This window comes from Heptranchias perlo, chromosome 33, assembly GCF_035084215.1.
Source record: "Heptranchias perlo isolate sHepPer1 chromosome 33, sHepPer1.hap1, whole genome shotgun sequence".
NCBI classification, from domain to species: domain Eukaryota; kingdom Metazoa; phylum Chordata; class Chondrichthyes; order Hexanchiformes; family Hexanchidae; genus Heptranchias; species Heptranchias perlo.
In genome coordinates, this window is record NC_090357.1 from 328553 (window position 1) to 348398 (window position 19846).

The following is a 19846-nucleotide window of genomic DNA, read 5'->3' on the forward strand; positions in this document are numbered from 1 at the left end:
TACCAAGGATTGCAAGTAATCATTTCTGGATGTTAGGATTGTGGTTAAGCAGACGGACCAAGCAGTTTCCCTCACCGGCATATCTGGTAGATTGTGTTTCTGTTGCTGAGGAGGAAAATACAGCCCTTTCTCTTCTCCTCTTACCCCCTTCCACCCCCAACTACCAAAATAAGCCTTTTTTAAAAATCAGAACCAGTTGTCTGGGAAGCCAGAATTGTTATATTTACGTAGACCCACAAATTGGCAGATCGAGTGGACAAATACTGGAACCAAGTGAGTGCCCCTTGATGCATCCTATAACAGCCACTCTTAACTCCCAAATTTGGTTGCTATCAGTCAAATGAATTATATACTGAAGATGTCACAAATATTTCTGATTTATATCACTTTTTGGTCCAAGAGGTTTTGGTTACATGTAGGAAACACTGGCCAATTAACTTCACACATTGGGATATCTGCTGTGAATGGGTTCCAGGGCTCTCAGTGCGAGTTTGTGCTGGGGAGGGAAACATGGTCGCATTCTAGAAATTCTGCCCATGTTTCAAGGAGAGATAGAAGAAGCAAGCTGCTAAACTCTGTGACTTTTACATCTTGGCTAAATCTAAGATTGCCTTTTTTTTTAAAAAAGGGCAAATCATAGACCCTCCATTTTTGTATAGTCATGATCCTCACATTCTCTCAGAAGGATTGCCAGTTGTTGATAGACTTGTTTGGGCCTCAGCCATTGCAGCACTAGGAATCTGGTGCAGTCTCCAAAGATTTCCTCATGATTTTGTGGCCAATTGGTAATCAAGGGGCTTGCATACCAATGGCCAGATCTAGTTCCCTAGCACAGACACTCCCACACTGGTGAATGAACCCCTTTCCAATAGCTAGCCCCTTCCATGATCTTTGAATGTACCTTCAAACCTCACTTTGGGGAGGGGGGGGCTGGGTTAGAAGAGATATAAAAGTCCTATAATTTTTTTATGATGCATTTTTGTCTGATTTACTTCTTTTCCCCCTAAGTCACAGTAGAGAAAGATGTTTCCACTTGTGGAATTCAGGAGAAACTTCTTTACCCAGAGAGTGGTTAGAAAGTAGAATTTTCTACTACATGGAGTAGTTGAGGCGCATAGCATAGTTGTATTTAAGGGGAACCTAGATAAGTACATGAGTGAGAAAGGAATAGAAGGATATGCTGATAGGGTTAGATGAAGTAGGGTGGGAGGAGGCTCATGTAGAACATAAACATCGGCATAGACCAGTTGGGCTGAATGGCCTGTTTGTGTTGTAAATTCTATGTACGAGGCTACTTCAGCGAGCATTGAGTCAACCAGATAGTGTGGACAAGAGTCACGTGTAGGTCAAATCAAACAGGGATGGCAAGTTAAAGTAGGGTTCGAGCTAGCAGAATGAGTAGACTTGTTACAGGATTAGAATTAGCAGAAACAGTCGCCTCTGCAACAGGACGGCGGTTAGTAGATTAAGTGCTTTTTTTCAAGAGCGTAATCCTGACTAGGAGAGAGGTCTCCTGGTCACATCTTTTCTGACATTCCTTAATAATTCTTGCAGGGTCTATGAGACCCCCATCTTGAGTAACGGAAGGCCTGTGCTAACCACTTAAAATGCGGGAGAACCTCCCTCTGGTTCGTCCGCAATGCTTTCTTATCCTCAAGTGCCCTGATAACTAGGGAATTTCCCAGTGGAATGCCCATTGTAGTATATAGAATTGTAGAAAGGTTACAGCACGGAAGGAGGCCATTCAGCCCATCGCGTCCATGCCGGCTCTATGCAAGAGCAATCCAGCTAGTCCCAATCCCCTATCCTATCCCCGTAGCCTTGTAAATTTTTTCCTTTCAAGTATTTATTCAGTTCCCTTTTGCAGGCCATGATTGAATCTCCACCACCCCCTCGGGCAGTGCATTCCAACTACTCATTAGTACCTCAGCCAACCCCTCTGCCTCCATGAGTAGATCTCCTTTACGGTCCCTAATCGGCCATACCCCTCCTCTTACACCCCGTTTACTGTTTACATGCCTGTAGAAAACTTATGGATTACCTTTTATGTTGGCCAGTCTATTCTCATACTTTCTCTTTGCCTCTCATTTCCTTTTTCACTTCCCCTCTGAACTTTCTATATTCTGCCTGGTTCTCACTTGTGTTATCCATCTGAAGTCTGTCATACGCCCCTTTTTTCCATTTCATCTTACTCTATCTCTTTTGTCATCCAGGGAGCTCTGGCTTTAATTGTCCTACCTTTCTGCCTCGTGGGAATGTGCCTACACTGTACCCGAACCATCTCCTCTTTAAAGGCCGCCCACTGTTCAATTACAGTTTTGCCTGCCAATCTTTGATTCCAGTTTACCCGGGCCAGATCTGTTCTCATCCCATTGAAATTGGCCCTCCTCTAATTGAGTATTTTTACTTTAGAGTGGTCCGTGTCCTTTTCCATAGCTATTCTAAACCTTATGATACTATGATCGCTGCTCCCTAAATGCTCTCCCACTGTCACTTGCTCCACTTGGCCCACCTCATTCCCTAGAACCAAGTCCACTACTTTAGAGAGGTTAAACTTAGAGTTTTAAACTCACCAAAATATTCCAATGTGAAAAAACAGAAAACAAAGAAGTTAGAAAATACAAAAAAGTCAAAAGCAAAAAACAATTAAACCCAAGAAATGAAAAATGAAATAGTCTTAGAAATAATTTCATACAAACACAACACACAGATCAGAAAGTAAAAGGCCAGATCTGATCTTCCACAGACTGTTTTTGTGGCCAAACTGCAATCTGCGCATTTCATGGACAATCTGTGGGAAATCCTGAGCTCCATAAGTACTTGTAGCTTTAATTATTCTTTCGCTCTCCACAATGAAGAGCCTCCGACAATCACAGCTGGAAAAGTAAAGGTGCGTAATCCCGGTGCGCAGTTGGCGCAAGGCACGTGGGCAACCAGCTCATCGCATTACATTGTAACATTTCCCCTCTAACCAGCGAGATTATAGGCAGCAGAATAGTAAATTTAGCAACAGGATTAGAGTTATCAGGAACAGCAGCCTCACCAACAGAATTAGAGTGAGCAAAAATAGCAGCACCACCAGCAGGACTAAGATTAGCAGAAAAAGTACCTTTATCGGGGTGATTAAAGTTCACTGAAGAAACATTTGAGTTATCAGGAAAAGTGGGCTCAGGAACAAAATGTGTTTGTAGAGACGACAGCCTCACAAACAAGATTCAAGTAGACAGAAATGAAAGCCTCGCCAGCACAGTTACAGTTAGCAGAAACAACATCTTTATCAGCAGGACTGGATTTAGCACAGAAAGGTGCGTTACCAGTAGAATTAGTAAAAGCAGAAACAGCAACCTCCCCAACAGGATAAGAGTTAACAGCAGGAGCAGTGGTTCTATTGGGATTAAAATAGCAATTTTAGCAGCAATATTGGAGTTGATGTGTGCAGCAGTCTTATTATTAGTACTAAACAGAAACTGGTGAGCAAGATTAGCATTATTAGAAACAGCAGTCTTATGAAAAGATTGGAGTTAACAGAAACATTAATGTCACCATCAGGATTAGTGTTTGCAGAAGCAACAGTTTGACCAGCAGGTTTGGAAATATTAGAAACAACTATCTGACTACCCTAGTCACTGACCCCTCTGCTAAGGGAAATAGGTCCTCCCTATCCATGCTATCTAGTCCCGTCATAATTTTATATATCTCAATTAAATCTCCCCTCAGCCTCCTTTGTTCCAAAGAATATAGCCCCAGCCTATACAATCTTTTCTCATAGCTAAAATTCTCCAGCCCTGGCAAAATCCTCGTAAATCTCCTCTGTACCCTCTCTAGTGCAATCACATCTTTCCTGTAATGTGGTGACCAGAACTGCATGCAGTACTCAAGCTGTGGCCTAACCAATGTTTTATACAGTTATAGCATAACCTCCCTACGCTTACATTCTATGCCTCGGCTAATAAAGGAAAGTATCCCGTATGTCTTTTTAACCACCTTATCTACCTGTCCTGCTACCTTCAGGGATCTGTGGACATTCACTCCAAGGTCCCTCTGTTCCTCTATGTCTCTCAGTCTCCTCCCATTTATTGTGTACTCCCTTGCCTTGTTTGCCCTCCCCAAATGTATTACCTCACACTTCCCTGGACTGAATCCCATTTGCCACTTTTCTGCCCACCTGACCAGTCCATTGATAGCTTCCTGCAGTCTACAGCTTTCCTCCTCACTATCAACCACACAGCCAATTTTTGTATCATCTGCAAACTTCTTGATCAAACGACTAGAAGTAAAGGGAATTAGGGGTTACGGGGAGCGGGCAGGAAATTGGACATGAATTTAAATTTGAGGTTAGGATCAGATCAGCCATGATCTTATTGAATGGCGGAGCAGGCTCGAGGAGCCGATTGGCCTACTCCTGCTCCTATTTCTTATGTTCTTAAGCCCCCCACATTCAAGTCCAAATCATTAATATATACCACAAAAAGCAATGGACCTAAGTACTGAACTTTGTGGGGCCCCACTGAAAACATCCTTCCAGTCGCAAAAACACCCGTCAACCATTACCCTTTGCTTCCTGCCACTGAGCCAATTTTAGATCCAACTAGCCACTTTCCCTTGAATCCCATGGGCTTTTACTTTTTTGACCAGTCTGCCATGTGGGACCTTGTCAAAAGCCTTGCTAAAATCCATGTACACTACATCAAATGCATTACCCTCATCGACCCTCCTTGTTACCTGCTCAGAAAATTTAATCAAGTTAGTTAGACACAACCTTCCCTTAACAACTCCATGCTGACTGTCCTTGATTAACCCGTGCCTTTCTAAATGATGATTTATGTTGTCCCTCAGAATCGATTCCAATAATTTGCCCGCCACCGAGGTTAGACTGACTGGCCTATAATTATCTCTTTCTTCCTTTTTAAACAACGGTACAACGTTAGCAGTCCTCCAATCCTCTGGCACCAGGCCTGTAGCCAGGGAGGATTGGAAAATGATGGTCAGAGCCTCCACTATTTCCTCCCTTGCTTCTCTTAGCAGCCTGGGATACATTTCATCCGGGCCTGGCGATTTATCTACTTTCAAAGATGCTAAACCCCTTACTACTTCCTCTCTCACTATGTTTATCCCATCCAATATTTCACACTCCTCCTCCTTAACTACAATCTCTGCATCGTCCCCCTCTTTTGTGAAGACAGATGCAAAATATTCATTAAGAACCATCCCCACATCTTCCACCTCCACACATAGTTTACCTTTTTTGTCTCTAATATGCCCTACTCTTTCCAGGGTATCATTTAGTGGGAAAAAAATAATTTTCCAGCTAAAATGGAAGGTATTACTTTTACCAGGAGGATTGGAGTTCAGCAATAAAGCAGTCTCAGCAGCATGATTGGAGTTAACAGAAACTGCAACCTCAGTAGCAACATTAGAGTTTGCAGAAATAGCATCTTTACCAGCAGAATCTGAGTTAACAGAAATAGCAGAACCGGAGTTATCAGAGACAGCAATGTCACTAACAACTTTGGAATTGGCAGAAATAACTTTTTACCAGCAAGATTAGAGTTGACAGTAAGAGCAGTGTCTCCTGTAGGGCTGGAATAAACAGTTGTTCCATGAGTAAAATGAATTGTAACAGCAAAATCACCAGCTAGACTGTTTGCAAAATAAAGTACCTTTTCCAGCAAAATTAGTGTTTTTAGGAACAGGATGAGCGTTAGCAGGAACAACAGGATCACGAATGGGATTAGAGTTAGCAGGAACAGAGCGATCTCAGCAATAGGAATTGAATCAGGAAGATTCGAGTGAATAGGAGGAAAGATAACAGGAGCGGATTTGGGGAACTGTTTTCTGGGTAAAGCTGTTGTTTTGCAAAGTGTGATCCTGTTGGAAAAGGTGATAATTTTGCGATCCTGTTCTAGGGAAGGTTGAATCAACCTGTGCCGATATCGACTTGACTCCCCGTTGCTGCAGTTTCACAAACCTCGAGATCCGATATGTGCGGTTTTGGTGGTTGGAATGTTTGTTTATAAAGGGATTTGGGAAGAGAAAGGAGTTTGTGTGAGATTGTGCTGCTGTAAATGTTTTAGACAGTTACCTGTTTTGATGCACAATAGTAGAGGGATACTCTTTCCTCACTTTGGAAATTGTATCTCGCATCTCTTGGTTTGAAATTGAGATAAAATTTCTGTTGTGAATCTTCTTTCCGCTTGGGACCCGATTCACCCTTTTCACCAATTCTTTAACGGGATGGAATTTCCGCGACCAGTTTCTGTGACTTGTTTCTGACAGCGGGAAATGCAAATTATGAAACTGGAGCCACGGCTGAGAAAAAGTGGAAGCTTTTGTCTGAAGGACATGAAAAGGAGACTCACTCTTGGCTCCCGGCTTTTCATTTCTGATTTTCCCCAAACAGTTGACATTTTCATCAGGAACACTCGCTTTTTCTTTAAGCAACACCTCAGAGCTTGGGTTTCAACCCAGAGCCAGACACAACCCTGATTCAAAGACACCAACTCCGTGTCGTCAGCTCGCAATCAAACAGAAAAGCAGCTTTTCATTCTTTTTTATTTCAGCTGCTGGCTTCTCGGGCTCATTTCGCAACCTGGAATAATTTGCTAAATTGGCCGATTTTAAACTCTGCCTGTTTCAGTTCTACCCCGTGTCGCTGTACCGGAGGAGCCGGAGTGTAGGACATGCGCTGAGACTAAGCAGAGGTAAGTTTCTCATTCCCACAACTTCCAATTTTCTTCAAATCCTTTGGACACCAACTCAACGTGACATTTGAGGTTCGATATGCTACCGAGTTAAATCGCCTTTCAACCGTTGGGCCGGACTGTTCTGAGACCTTTCGGATTCCACGGATTTTTAATAATCATTATAGTTTGAATTTCTCTAAATTTTGTACAAACTGCATTTGGGTTAAAGTAATTTCCCACTGCTCGCTAACAATATTCTCAATGGTTCCAGTTCAGGGTCACTGTTTTGGGTCGCGGGAGCTCAACGCCCAATAACTGAGATAGTCCATGTATCCTAGTCCCAGTGAACCGGAGTGAGATGCCCAGATTATGTAACGGAACCGGAGTAGAATGGTTAGTATATCCCATTGAATCAAATCAGATAGTCCATGTATCCACCTTAACTGAAATGAGATAGTTATGTTATCCCATTAAACCAAAGTGAGATAGGCAATGTATCCCACTGAACCGAAGTGAGATAGTTACTGTATCCCATTGAACTAGAGTTAGATTGTCGTTATATCCTTTTGAACCGCAGTGAGGTAGTTGGTGTAACCCGCTCACAGCAGTGAGATAGTTGGTATTCCACTGATCCAAAATTAAATGAGCAAAGTATCCTACTGAATTGGAGTGAAATGTTGGGATTTCCCCATTGAACTAGAATGATAGTCGATGTATCCCATTTAGTGGAGTGAGATGGTATATCCCACTGACTAGTGAGAGATGGTCAATGTATCCCTTTGAATTGAAGTGAGATGTTCCGTGTACTGCTTTGAAATAGATTTTTTTAAAATTCGTTCATGGGATGTGGGCGTTGCTGGTGAGGCCGGCATTTATTCCCATCCCTAATTGCCCTTGAGAAGGTGGTGGTGAGCCACCTTCTTGAACCGCTGCAGTCCGTGTGGTGAAGGTTCTCCCACAGTGCTGTTAGGAAGGGAGTTCCAGGATTTTGACCCAGCGATGATGAAGGAACGGCGATATATTTCCAAGTCGGGATGGTGTGTGACTTGGAGGGGAATGTGCAGGTGGTGTTGTTCCCATGTACCTGCTGCTCTTGTCCTTCTAGGTGGTAGAGGTCGCGGGTTTGGGAAGTGCTGTCGAAGAAGCCTTGGCGAGTTGCTGCAGTGCATCCTGTGGATGGTACACACTGCAGCCACAGTGCGCCGGTGGTGAAGGGAGTGAATATTTAGGGTGGTGGATGGGGTGCCAATCAAGCGGGCTGCTTTATCTTGGATGGTGTCGAGCTTCTTGAGTGTTGTTGGAGCTGCACTCATCCAAGCAAGTGGAGAGTATTCCATCACACTCCTGACTTGTGCCTTGTAGATGGTGGAATGGGATAGTCCTTGTGTCCTAACAGTAACCAATCATTTGACCTTAAAAGCCATCCTGCACAAAGAATTATGGCGCTTTAAGGTGATAATTCTGAATAACACCTGTGCACCCCATGGAATTAAGTAATCTCTGGGAGAGGTGGTAGTCCTCGGTGGGGCTTCTGTTTGGTACCTGTTCAGATGGAATAGGTACACAAACTTGTATGTTTTTTTCGACAGCAAGAAACTTGTAGCAGTCAGTCCACCAACATTGGAACATGCAAAGTCTGATGATGTGCCCCCTGAATTCAGACTCCCAGTACTGGAACATCTGGTGATGTGCCTCTCATTGGATTTTTCACCCCTTCCACCCTTTGTGACACAATCTTTTCATGGTTTCTTTTTGTCTGTGTCTGGGAATTGCTGGTAAGTTTCTTATGGTAGAAAAGCTTGGGTGTAGTGGGAGTGATGCTGCAATAACCAGTCCCAGGTGCTGGAGGCTGGGCCAATCTGTGTGGAAGTTCACAAATTTGTGAGCAGATTTATGAGCCAGAACATCTAATGTGTTGGCTTCAGCTTAAGAATTGAATGTTGTGTCTCTCATTGAACTGACCCAAGACAATACCAGGCCTCAAGATCAGGAAATTCAGAGATATTTCTGATTGAAATGGGAAGTTACTGGATAGAATCTACCAGAGAGACATTACCATCCAGTTTTATTAAATCATGGTAGAAGATTTCAGTTAAAATTAATGAAAGTATTTCTCCTGGGAAACCTTTGGAAGAGTTTGAGAATTATTTTATTTACTTGTCCACATAATCTGTAACTCACATTGAATGTTAAGTTGATACAAATTTCAACCCTTACCAATAATTATTACTATTGGTTTATTTTATCCAAATACAAATCACATATCATTAAGGTTAGAAAAACATGTCAGATTGGTTAATGAATCAGAATATATGCAAAGAGTCAGAAAATATTCATGGAATCACAAAAGACTGTTTAACGCAACGTATTTGTATCAGCTCTCAGAAAGAACTTAGTCCTGTTCCCCTGTCATTTCCCCAAAGTATGTTATTTTGTTTCTGTTTCAAAGATTTATTCACTTCCCTTTTAAAAGTGATTATGGATTCTGCTTCTAAAACTGTTTCTGATAGGCCATTCCATTTCCTAATAACCCTTTAGTTAAAAACATCTCCGAACCTCCCTCCCTTCTTTTGGTTATAATCTTAAATTGATGTCCCCAAGTTACCAACTCACCAACCAGTGAAAATAATTGTTCTCAATTTATTTAATCAAAACCGTTCATAAGAACTCCTGCTCTGCTGTAATGCTAAGACCCCTGTTGCTCTAATCTCTCCTCATAAAAAAACCTCTCATTTCTGGTATCATATTATTCTAACCAATAATTTGTATAGGTTTTGTACTTTTCCTCAATTTATAAAACATGGGATCCCATTTGCTTTTTGTTTTACAGCTGATCAACTTGTACCTAAACCCCTAAATATCTCTACTCCTTTAAAAGTTTTAGCATTGTATATGTCCTCTCCTTATTCTTCCTCCCAAAATATATCACCTCACAAATCCATGCTAGCTGCCCTAACTAACCCATGTCTTTCTAGACAAGTATTAATTTTATCCTGTATTATTGGCCTCTAGAATCTGTTAGGCTGACTGATCTATTGTTCTTTAGTTTATGTTTTCTTCCTTTTTGGACAGAGATGCTGTTTTAGCAATCCTCCAGTCCTCTGGAACAACCTCCATATCCAAGGATGTTTGAAAGATTGTGGTCAGAACCTCTGCTAGTTCATCTCAGACTCCCCACAACATTCTATGCTCAGGGCCTGGTGTTACTTCTCCTTCGAGTTCCACCAATTATTTTAGTGCTACTTCCTTATCTAACTCCTCTTGTACTTTTCCATTCCCACTATCGTACTCCTCAGTGAAACTGAAGAGAAGCAAAGTAATCAGTTGGTCTCTCCAACATTAGTTCATCACCTGTAAGACTTCCTTTTCATCTCTTAATCCACCCAATTCCTTCCCTTTTATCTGTTTAGAAATGATTTACTGTTTCTCTGTATATGTTACATGTCAGTCTTTCTTCATAGCCTCATTTTTATTTGCTTCCCCATTTTATTTTGTATATTCTGCTTGATTTTCTTTTGCATTAGCAGCCCTAGATTTGTCTGTGCCTCTTTTTCAAGTCTTGTTTTAATTTCTCTACTCATCCCATGAACTCTAGCTTTTACTACATTTCCTTTTCTTCCTGTGGGAATATGTCTAGTCTGCATCCTAATCATCTCCCATTTGGACATTCCCATTGTTTATGCACTGTCCTATCTCAATTTTTCTGAGCTTATTCCCTTTATATCTCTTTGAATTTGGCATTTTCCTTTACTTTTGTTCTGTCTCCTTTTCAGTTTTTATATCAAACCTGTTATGGTCGCTGTTTTCTGGATGTTCCCAACTCATATCATTTGCCACACTTCATTTCCTAGAATTAAATCCAACACTGCCTCCCTCCTAGTTGGACTAAAAACATACTAATCTGGCCAGCAGACACATTGCAGAAACCCTCCCCTTCTTTGTTGCATACATTACTTTACCCTAAGCCTGCCTTTGGATAATTAAAGCCACCTATTATTATGGCCCATTTGTTCCCCATGTTCAGCGGTTTATGATATAATCCCCAACACAGCAACAGTTCCCTTTTCATTCCCGAACTCTAACCAAATAGAATCAAGTTTTGCATCATTCCCAAGTCCTAGTCTGGAATCCATGTCATGGAATAATTGATTAACACTACCAGTCCACTCTACTCCTCCAGGAATGTTCAGCTCCCAGTCCATCTCTGGCCTAAACCTCCTCTCTGTTAATGCTACGATATTATACCCCATAGAAACTCATACCTCTAGCTCACCAAATGTATCGATAACATTTTGTGTATTTGCATATACACCTGAAACCTCCTTTTCTCCAACAATTTTAACTCATTCTAATCCTTCTTTCTTCTGATCTGTTTTTTCTTTCATCTTTGCTACATTTCTTGTTCCTTTTGGTGTCCTTTCTCTTCTCGTGATATTAGTGAAACCCTCCCCCACAGTACTAGTTGCTCTCTGTGTGAGGGCATTGGTGTCAGCTGTGTTCAGATAAAGCTGTCCATCCCATACAGGTCATGTAATTGAAACTCTCTTTCAGTACCCCAATTCTATTTCTTCCTCTGACATTGGTTTCATGATGAACTATAACTTTGGAATGTTCTCTTTTCCTCTCCAATCTTTTGCACCTACTCCATGATATCCCTACACCAGCATCTGGGGGTCACTAAGTTGGCAGATATAGGAGGATCGATGGATCTGCTGTATGTGGATTTACAGAAGGCAGTGATGAGGTTTCGCAAATTACCACATTTATTGGATTCAGTTTGAACTCGTGAGTTCCAGTATCATAACTTCTTACCATCGCCAACTCAGTCTGAAAGTTCCATTGATTGAAAATTAATTTAACAATGGTCACAGCATCAGGTAGCTGTGATTTATTCATTTCTGTCTGTTACATCCTATAAACAACCAGAAAACATGGATAAGAAAGACAGAGAGATTGGCCTCTCTGAGTTGAACACGTTTGCAGTTAAACTGTTCCAGATGACATAAGGACAGTAATGAGAAAGTATCTTGGCTCAGAAGATCGGGAAGTAGAATCAGCATGGGTGAAGATAAAAAATAATAAGGGGCAGAAAACACTGGTCGAAGTAGTTTATAGGTCCCCCAACAGTAGCTAGACTGTTGGACGGAGTATTAATCAAGAAATAACAGGAGCTTGTAACAAAGGTAATGCAAAAATCGTGGGGGACATTAATCGTCACATAGACTGGACAAATCAAATTAGCAGAGGTAGTCTGGAGGACAAGTTCATGGAATGCATTCGAGACAGTTTCCTAGAACAACATGTTGTGGAACCAACCAGGGAACAGGCTATTTTAGATCTTGTCTTGTGTAATGAGACAGGGTTAATTAGTAATCTCATAGTAAAGGATCCTCTGGAGAAGAGTGATCATAATATGATAGAATTTCATGTTGAGTTTGAGAGTGACATACTTAAGTCAGAAACTAGAATCTTAAACTTAAATAAAGCCAATTACATAGGTATGAGGGACGAGTTGGCGAAGGTAGATTGGGAAATTAGATTAAAATATATGATGGTAGATGAGCAAAGGCAAACATTTAAAGAAATATTTAAAAAGTCTCAATGAATATACAGTGCGTTGAGAAATAAAAACTCCATGGGAAAAGTGATCCATCCATGGCTAGCTAAAGAAGTTAAGGATAGTATTAGATTAAAGGAAGCAGCTTATAATGTTGCCAACAAGAGTAGTAAGCCTGAGGATTGGGAGAAGTTTAGAAACCAGCAAAGGATGACCAAAAAATTGATTAAAAGAGAGAAAATAGAATATGAGAGTAAACTAACAAAAAATATAAAAACAGATTGTAAGAGCTTCTACAAATAGGGGAAAAAGGAAGAGAGTAGCGAAAGTAAACATGGGTCCCTTAGAGGCTTAGACAGGAGAAATTATAATGGGGAATAAAGAAATGACAGAGACGTTATATATAACATATATATACAAAATATTTTGTATTGGTCTTCACAGTAGAAGATACAAAAAAACATACCAGAAACACTGGGGAACCAAGGGGCTAATGAGAGTGAGGAACTTAAAGTAATTAATTTCCGTAGAGAAAAAGTACTGGAAAAACTAATGGGCTTCCCTGAACTTGATGACCTACATCCTAGGGTTCTAAAAGAGATGGCTACAGAGATAGTGGATGCATTGGTTGTGATCTTCCAAAATTCTCTAGATTCTAGAACGGTCCCAGCAGATTGGAAGGTATCAAATGTAACCCCGCTATTCAAGAAAGGAGGGAGAGAGAAAACAGGGAACTATAGGCCAGTTAGCCTGACATAAGTCATCAGGAGTATCAGGGCATTTAGAAAATCATAATATGATTAGGCAGAGTCAACATGGTTTTATGAAAGGGAAATCATGCTTGACAAATCTATTAGAGTTTTTTGAGGATGTACCTAGCAGGGTAGATAAAGGGAATCAGTGAATGTAGTATATTTGGATTTTCAAAAGGCATTGGATGAGGTGCCACATAAAAGTTTGTTATGCAAGATAAGGGCTCATGGGGTTGGGGGTAATATATTAGCATGGATAGAGGATTGGTTAACAGACAGAAAACAGAGAGTGGGAATAAACGGGTCATTTTCACGTTGGCGGGCTGTAACTAGTGGGGTGCCACAAGGATCGGTGCTGGGGCCTCAGCTATTTACCATCTAAATAGCTTAGATGAAGGGACCGAATGTAACGCATCCAAGTTTGCTGACGATACAAAGCTAGGTGGGAAAGTAAGCTGTGAGGAGGACACAAAGAGTCTGCAAAGGGATGTAGGCAGGTTAAGTGAGTGGGTAAGAAGGTGGCAGATGGAGTATAATGTGGGGAAATGTGAAGTTATTCACTTTGGTAGGAAGAATAGAAAAACAGAATATTTTTAAAATGGTGAGCAACTATTAAATGTTGGTGTTCAGAGGGATTTGGGTGTCCTGGTACACGAAACACAAAAAATTAGCATGCAGGTACAGCAAGCAATTAGGAACGCAAATGGGATGTTGGCCTTTATTGCAAGGGGGTTGGAGTACAAGAGTAAGGAAGTCTTATTACAATTGTACAGGGCCTTAGTGAGACCACACCTGGAGTACTGTGTACAGTTTTGGTCTCCTTATCTAAGGAAGGATATACTTGCCTTGGTTCACTAGATTGATTCCTGAGATGAAAGGGTTGTCCTATGAGGAGAGGTTGAGTAGACTGGGCCGATACTCTCTGGAGTTTAGAAGAATGAGAGGTGGTCTGGTTGAAACATATAAGATTCTGAGGGGGCTCGACAGGGTAGATGCTGAGAGATTGTTTCCCTTGGCTGGGGGGTCTAGAACTAGGGGGCATAGTCACAGGATATGGGGTTGGCCATTTAAGACAGAGATGAGGAGGAATTTCTTCACTCAGAGGATTGTGAATCTTTGTAATTCTTTACCCCAGACGGCTGTGGATGCTGAGTCGTTGAGTATATTCAAGGCTGAGATCGATAGATTTTTGGACTCTAGGGGAATGAAGGGATATGGGGATTGGGCAGGAAAGAGGAGTTGAGGTCAAAGATCAGCCATGATCTTATCAAATGGCGGAGCAGGCTCAAGGGGCCGTATGGCCTACTCGTGCTTCTATTTCTTGTGTTCTGTTCTTATTACAGAAGGCGGAAATGGAAGGGATTTTCCGTTTCACTGGGAAAATCAGATTTCTATCTAATTTTGGGATGTCGGTTGTTTAGAGACTGAGCGAATCGTGCAATTCACAATTAATCTGAATTTATTGAGGTACGTATGACTATACGAGCAGACGAATTAAGAGCAGGAGTAGGCCATTCGGCCCCTCGAGCCTGCTCTGCCATTTGATAAGATCATGGCTCATCTGATTGTGACCTCAACTTTACATTCCCGTCTACCTACTATAACCTTTGACTCCCTTGTTAATCAGGAATCTATCTAACTCCACCTTAAAAATATTCAATGACCCTGCCTCCACCGCTCTCTGGGGAAGGGAGTTCCACAGACTCACGACCCTCTGAGAGAAATAATTTCTCCTCATCTCTGTCTTAAATGGGAGACCCCTTATTTTTAAACTGTGGCCCCTAGTTCTAAGGGTTCTATTTTCTCCCACAAAGAGAAACATCCCCTCAGCATCTACCCCTTCTAGTCTCCTCATAGACCTTATGATGGAGGGAAGGTCATTGATGAAGCAGCTGAAGATGGTTGGGCCAAGACCACTGCCCTGAGGAACTCCTGCAGCAATGTCCTGGGGCTGAGATGATTGGCCTCCAACAACCACTACCATCTTTGTACTAGGTATGACTCCAGCCACTGGAGAGTTTTCCCCCTGATTCCCATTGACTTCAATTTTACTAGGGCTCCTTGGTGCCACACTCAGTCAAATGCTGCCTCACCTCTGGAATTCAGCTCTTTTGCCCATGTTTGGACCAAGGCTGTAATGAGGTCTGGAGCCGAGTGGTCCTGGTGGAACCCAAACTGAGCATCGGTGAGCAGATTATTGGTGAGTAAGTGCCGCTTGATAGCACTGTCGACGACACCTTCTATCACTTTGCTGATGATTGAGAGTAGACTGATGGGGCGGTAATTGGCCGGATTGGATTTGTCCTGTTTTTTGTGGACAGGACGTACCTGGGCAAATAGATGTAGATGCCAGTGTTGTAGCTGTACTGGAACAGTTTGGCTAGAGGTGCGGCTAGTTCTGGAGCACAAGTCTTCAGCACTATAGCCGGGATGTTGTCAGGGTCCATAGCCTTTGTTGTGGTTGCACTGGGATTGCTTTGTGATTGGTACTAGAGGGCAGCCAAGTAACGGAAGAAGCAATGGGGTTTAAGTAAAGCAATGGGGTTTAAGTAAAGCAATGGGGTTTAAGTAAAGCAATGCGGTTTAAGTAAAGCAATGGGGTTTAAGTAAAGCAATGCGGTTTAAGTAAAGCAATGGGGTTTAAGTAAAGCAATGCGGTTTAAGTAAAGCAATGGGGTTTAAGTAAAGCAATGGGGTTTAAGTAAAGCAATGCGGTTTAAGTAAAGCAATGGGGTTTAAGTAAAGCAATGGGGTTTAAGTAAAGCAATGCGGTTTAAGTAAAGCAATGGGGTTTAAGTAAAGCAATGGGGTTTAAGTAAAGCAATGCGGTTTAAGTAAAGCAATGGGGTTTAAGTAAAGCAATGGGGTTTAAGTGTGATTTAAAGCTTAACATTGAAAGCATCAGTAAGACAGCTACAGAACTGGGATCGAGAGAGGTCCAATGAAACTAGGCGACGTTACATCTGGTGACCTGAGTAACTGCAGCCATTATTATAATGAAAGTAGTGTGTACCTAAATGGCCATAATTTGCTGATTTGAGGTGTTTTAGCAGCTGGAGAAGACAGAGATCAGTCTCAGGAGTAAGAAGTCTGCCTGTGGAGACGGTTCTATGACACCAGGATCAATGGACCTGTAAATCAAATGGAATTGAGATATCTTGGGGTCAACAAAAAGTTCTGTCCTGTTTATGACCATAGAAAGTTTGTCCAGAATGTGAGAGAGGAAGGGTTGGTTCCACTCCTACGTTCTCTTGAGTTAATAACCTATCTTGTTCACACTGCCTGGTTTGGAATATTTGGCTGAATTGGATTTCTGCTTTCAACAACTTACATTTACATAACGCCTTTAACATAAAAAAGGCCAGAAGCTGCTTCACAGACAGGGCTCAGCAAAAGGGACAGGTGCTTGGATATGAGTGGTCAGGAGTGGCGAAAATTGAATGTGGAACAGTGTGAGAACACAGAGGCAGTGAAGGGATCAATGAATGAAGGTGATATAGAACTGGATTTCATCGGCATATGTGTGGAAGCTGATCCTGTGCTTGTAAATGATGTCACCAAGGTGAAGCATATAAATGAGGAAGAGAAGGGTCCAAAGATAAACCCTTGGAGAACTCTGGAGGTGATGGTGTGTGGGAGGGAAGAGATGCCATTGCTGCACATGCACTGGCTACATTCAGAATACCAGGAATGGGTTCATGCAAAGGCAATCCCATGAAGTTGGGAAATGGAGGAAGATGGCATGGGCCGCCATGTTGAATGCTGCAGAGAGGTTAAAGTACCATGGTCACAATCACAGAGAATATTGTGTGATTTTGTTTAGGGCCATTCTGGTTCTGAGGGAAGGATGGAAGCCTGACTGAATGGATTGAAACAGGGAATTACAGGAGACCTGGGGGTGGAGCTGGGATGCTGCCACGTGTTCAAGGACCTTGGAAGGAATGGGAGGTTGAAGATTGAGTGGTAATTGGCAAAGACAGGAGGGTCGAGGGCATTTTTTGTGAAGGGGGTGGTTAATGTTGGTTTTGAAGGGAAGGGGATGGTGCCTGCAGAGAGAGGACCACTCACTGTCAGCTGTAATAGGGGCCAGGAAAGGAGGATGGGAGACAGACGTTCAGTGGAAATAGGTTCTTGGGAGCAGGAAGTGAGTCTTATCGACCAGATGAGCTTGGAGAGGCTGCATTTAGGGCTAAGATGGAAGGGTCTGGGATCTGGAGACAAGGGAAAGGAAAGGACACAACAGAGTTAGCTTCAAAAAGTAAATGCGATGACAGGTAAATAAAATAAATATTATTTTGATAATAAAGGAAGGCATCATATCCCCCTTTTTTCTGTTGCAGGATCATGGTTCCCAGCTCTCTGGCTGTGCCGATTTACATCATTCTGACAGTGGCCTGCAATGGAGGTCAGTGATTTTGGGAAAGTTATAGAGTGTTCTGAGCATAGATGTTCTCCTTTTCCATCAATCTCTATTTCTTTTTCAGTGTTATGCTTAGAGTTGCTGTATCCGTTTGGAACCAGGAACATGGACAGCGAGACTCCGAAGGTAGATGACGGCGGCTCAACAGAAATTCCTCTATCAATCACTTTCCCGTTTTTCGCAATGGGTCAGAGGTCTCTGTATGTGAGTAACCGGTTTGTGTTATGAAATGTTGCGTAACACACGCTATAAAGTGATGCGCCTCTTCCACATTATTTTTGTAATTATGTGTGGTTTAAATTTTTGCAAACGACGTCTTGGAATCATATCAATTAAACAACTAACGGGAGGAGGAGGCTCTGTAAACATCCCCATCCTCAATGATGGCGCAGTCCAGCACGTGAGTGCAAAAGACAAGGCTGAAACGTTTGCAACCACCTTCAGCCAGAAGTGCAGAGTGGATGATCCATCTCTGCCTCCTCCCGATATCCCCACCATCACAGAAGCCAGTCTTCAGCCAATTCGATTCACTCCACGTGATATCAAGAAATGGTTGAGTGCACTGGATACAGCAAAGGCTATGGGCCCCGACAACATCCCAGCTGTAGCGCTGAAGACTTGTGCTCCAGAACTAGCTGCGCCTCTAGCCAAGCTGTTCCAGTACAGCTACAACACTGGCATCTACCCGACAATGTGGAAAATTGCCCAGGTATGTCCTGTCCACAAAAAGCAGGACAAATCCAATCCGGCCAATTACCACCCCATCAGTCTACTCTCAATCATCAGCAAAGTGATGGAAGGTGTCGTCGACAGTGCTATCAAGCGGCACTTACTCACCAATAACCTGCTCACCGATGCTCAGTTTGGGTTCCGTCAGGACCACTCGGCACCAGACCTCATTACATCCTTGGTCCAAACATGGACAAAAGAGCTGAATTCCAGAGGTGAGCTGAGAGTGACTGCCCTTGACATCAAGGCAGCATTTGACCGAGTGTGGCACCAAGGAGCCCTAGTAAAATTGAAGTCAATGGGAATCAGGGGGAAAACTCTCCAGTGGCTGGAGTCATACATAGCACAAAGGAAGATGGTAGTGGTTGTTGGAGGCCAATCATCTCAGCCCCAGGACATTGCTGCAGGAGTTCCTCAGGGCAGTGTCCAAGGCCCAACCCTCTTCAGCTGCTTCATCAATGATCTTCCCTCCATCATAAGGTCAGAAATGGGGATGTTCGCTGATGATTGTACAGTGTTCAGTTCCATTCGCAACCCCTCAAATAATGAAGCAGTCCGAGCCTGTATGCAGCAAGACCTGGACAACATCCAGGCTTGGGCTGATAAGTGGCAAGTAACATTCGTGCCAGACAATGACCATCTCCAACAAGAGAGATTCTAACCATCTCCCCTTGACATTCAACGGCATTACCATTGCCGAATCCCCCACCATCAACATCCTGGGGATCACCATTGACCAGAAACTCAACTGGACCAGCCATATAAATACTGTGGCTACAAGAGCAGGTCAGAGGCTGGGTATTCTGCGGCGAGTGACCCACCTCCTGACTCCCCAAAGCCTTTCCAACATCTATAAGGCATAAGTCAGGAGTGTGATGGAATACTCTCCACTTGCCTGGATGAGTGCAGCTCCAACAACACTCAAGAAGCTCGATGCCATCCAGGACAAAGCAGCCCGCTTGATTGGCACCCCATCCACCACCCTAAACATTCATTCCCTTCACCACCAGTGCACTGTGGCTGCAGTGTGTACCATCCACAGGATGCACTGCAGCAACTCGCCAAGGCTTCTTCGACAGCACCTCCCAAACCCGCGACCTCTACCACCTAGAAGGACAAGAGCAGCAGGCACATGGGAACAACACCACCTGCACGTTCCCCTCCAAGTCACACACCATCCCGACTTGGAAATATATCGCCGTTCCTTCATCATCACTGGGTCAAAATCCTGGAACTCCCTTCCTAACAGCACTGTGGGAGAACCTTCACCACACGGACTGCAGCGGTTCAAGAAGGCGGCTCACCACCACCTTCTCAATGGCAATTAGGGATGGGCAATAAATGCCGGCCTCACCAGCGACGCCCACATCCCGTGAACGAATAAAAAAAAATTCTTTACACTTAAGTTTGAAAATGAGTTCCGTTGACCACAACAAAACGGAACTCCATGTGGACCAGTGATGTTTGGCTTCTTGTATTAGCGAGAGTTATGTTATAGAATCATAGAAGTTTACAACATGGAAACAGGCCCTTCGACCCAACATGTCCCTATTCCCCAGTTTATACCACTAAGCTAGTCCCAATTGCCTGCACTTGGCCCATATCCCTCTATACCCATCTTACCGATGTAACTGTCCAAATACTTTTTAAAAGACAAAATTGTACCCGCCTCTACTACTGCCTCTGGCAGCTCGTTCCAGACACT

General features: G+C 42.9%; 1 protein-coding gene across 1 annotated transcript in view; it reads left to right on the forward strand.

Moving 5' to 3' along the window:
• Positions 1 to 17186: 17186 nt before the first annotated feature.
• The window catches only part of tecta (tectorin alpha), a 76626-nt gene continuing 73966 nt past the window's right edge, over positions 17187 to 19846 (forward strand). The window contains exons 1-3 of the mRNA XM_067970699.1: positions 17187 to 17266; positions 17333 to 17397; positions 17477 to 17616. Coding sequence (XP_067826800.1) covers positions 17187 to 17266; positions 17333 to 17397; positions 17477 to 17616 — 285 coding nt within the window. The remainder of the gene's footprint in view (positions 17267 to 17332; positions 17398 to 17476; positions 17617 to 19846) is intronic.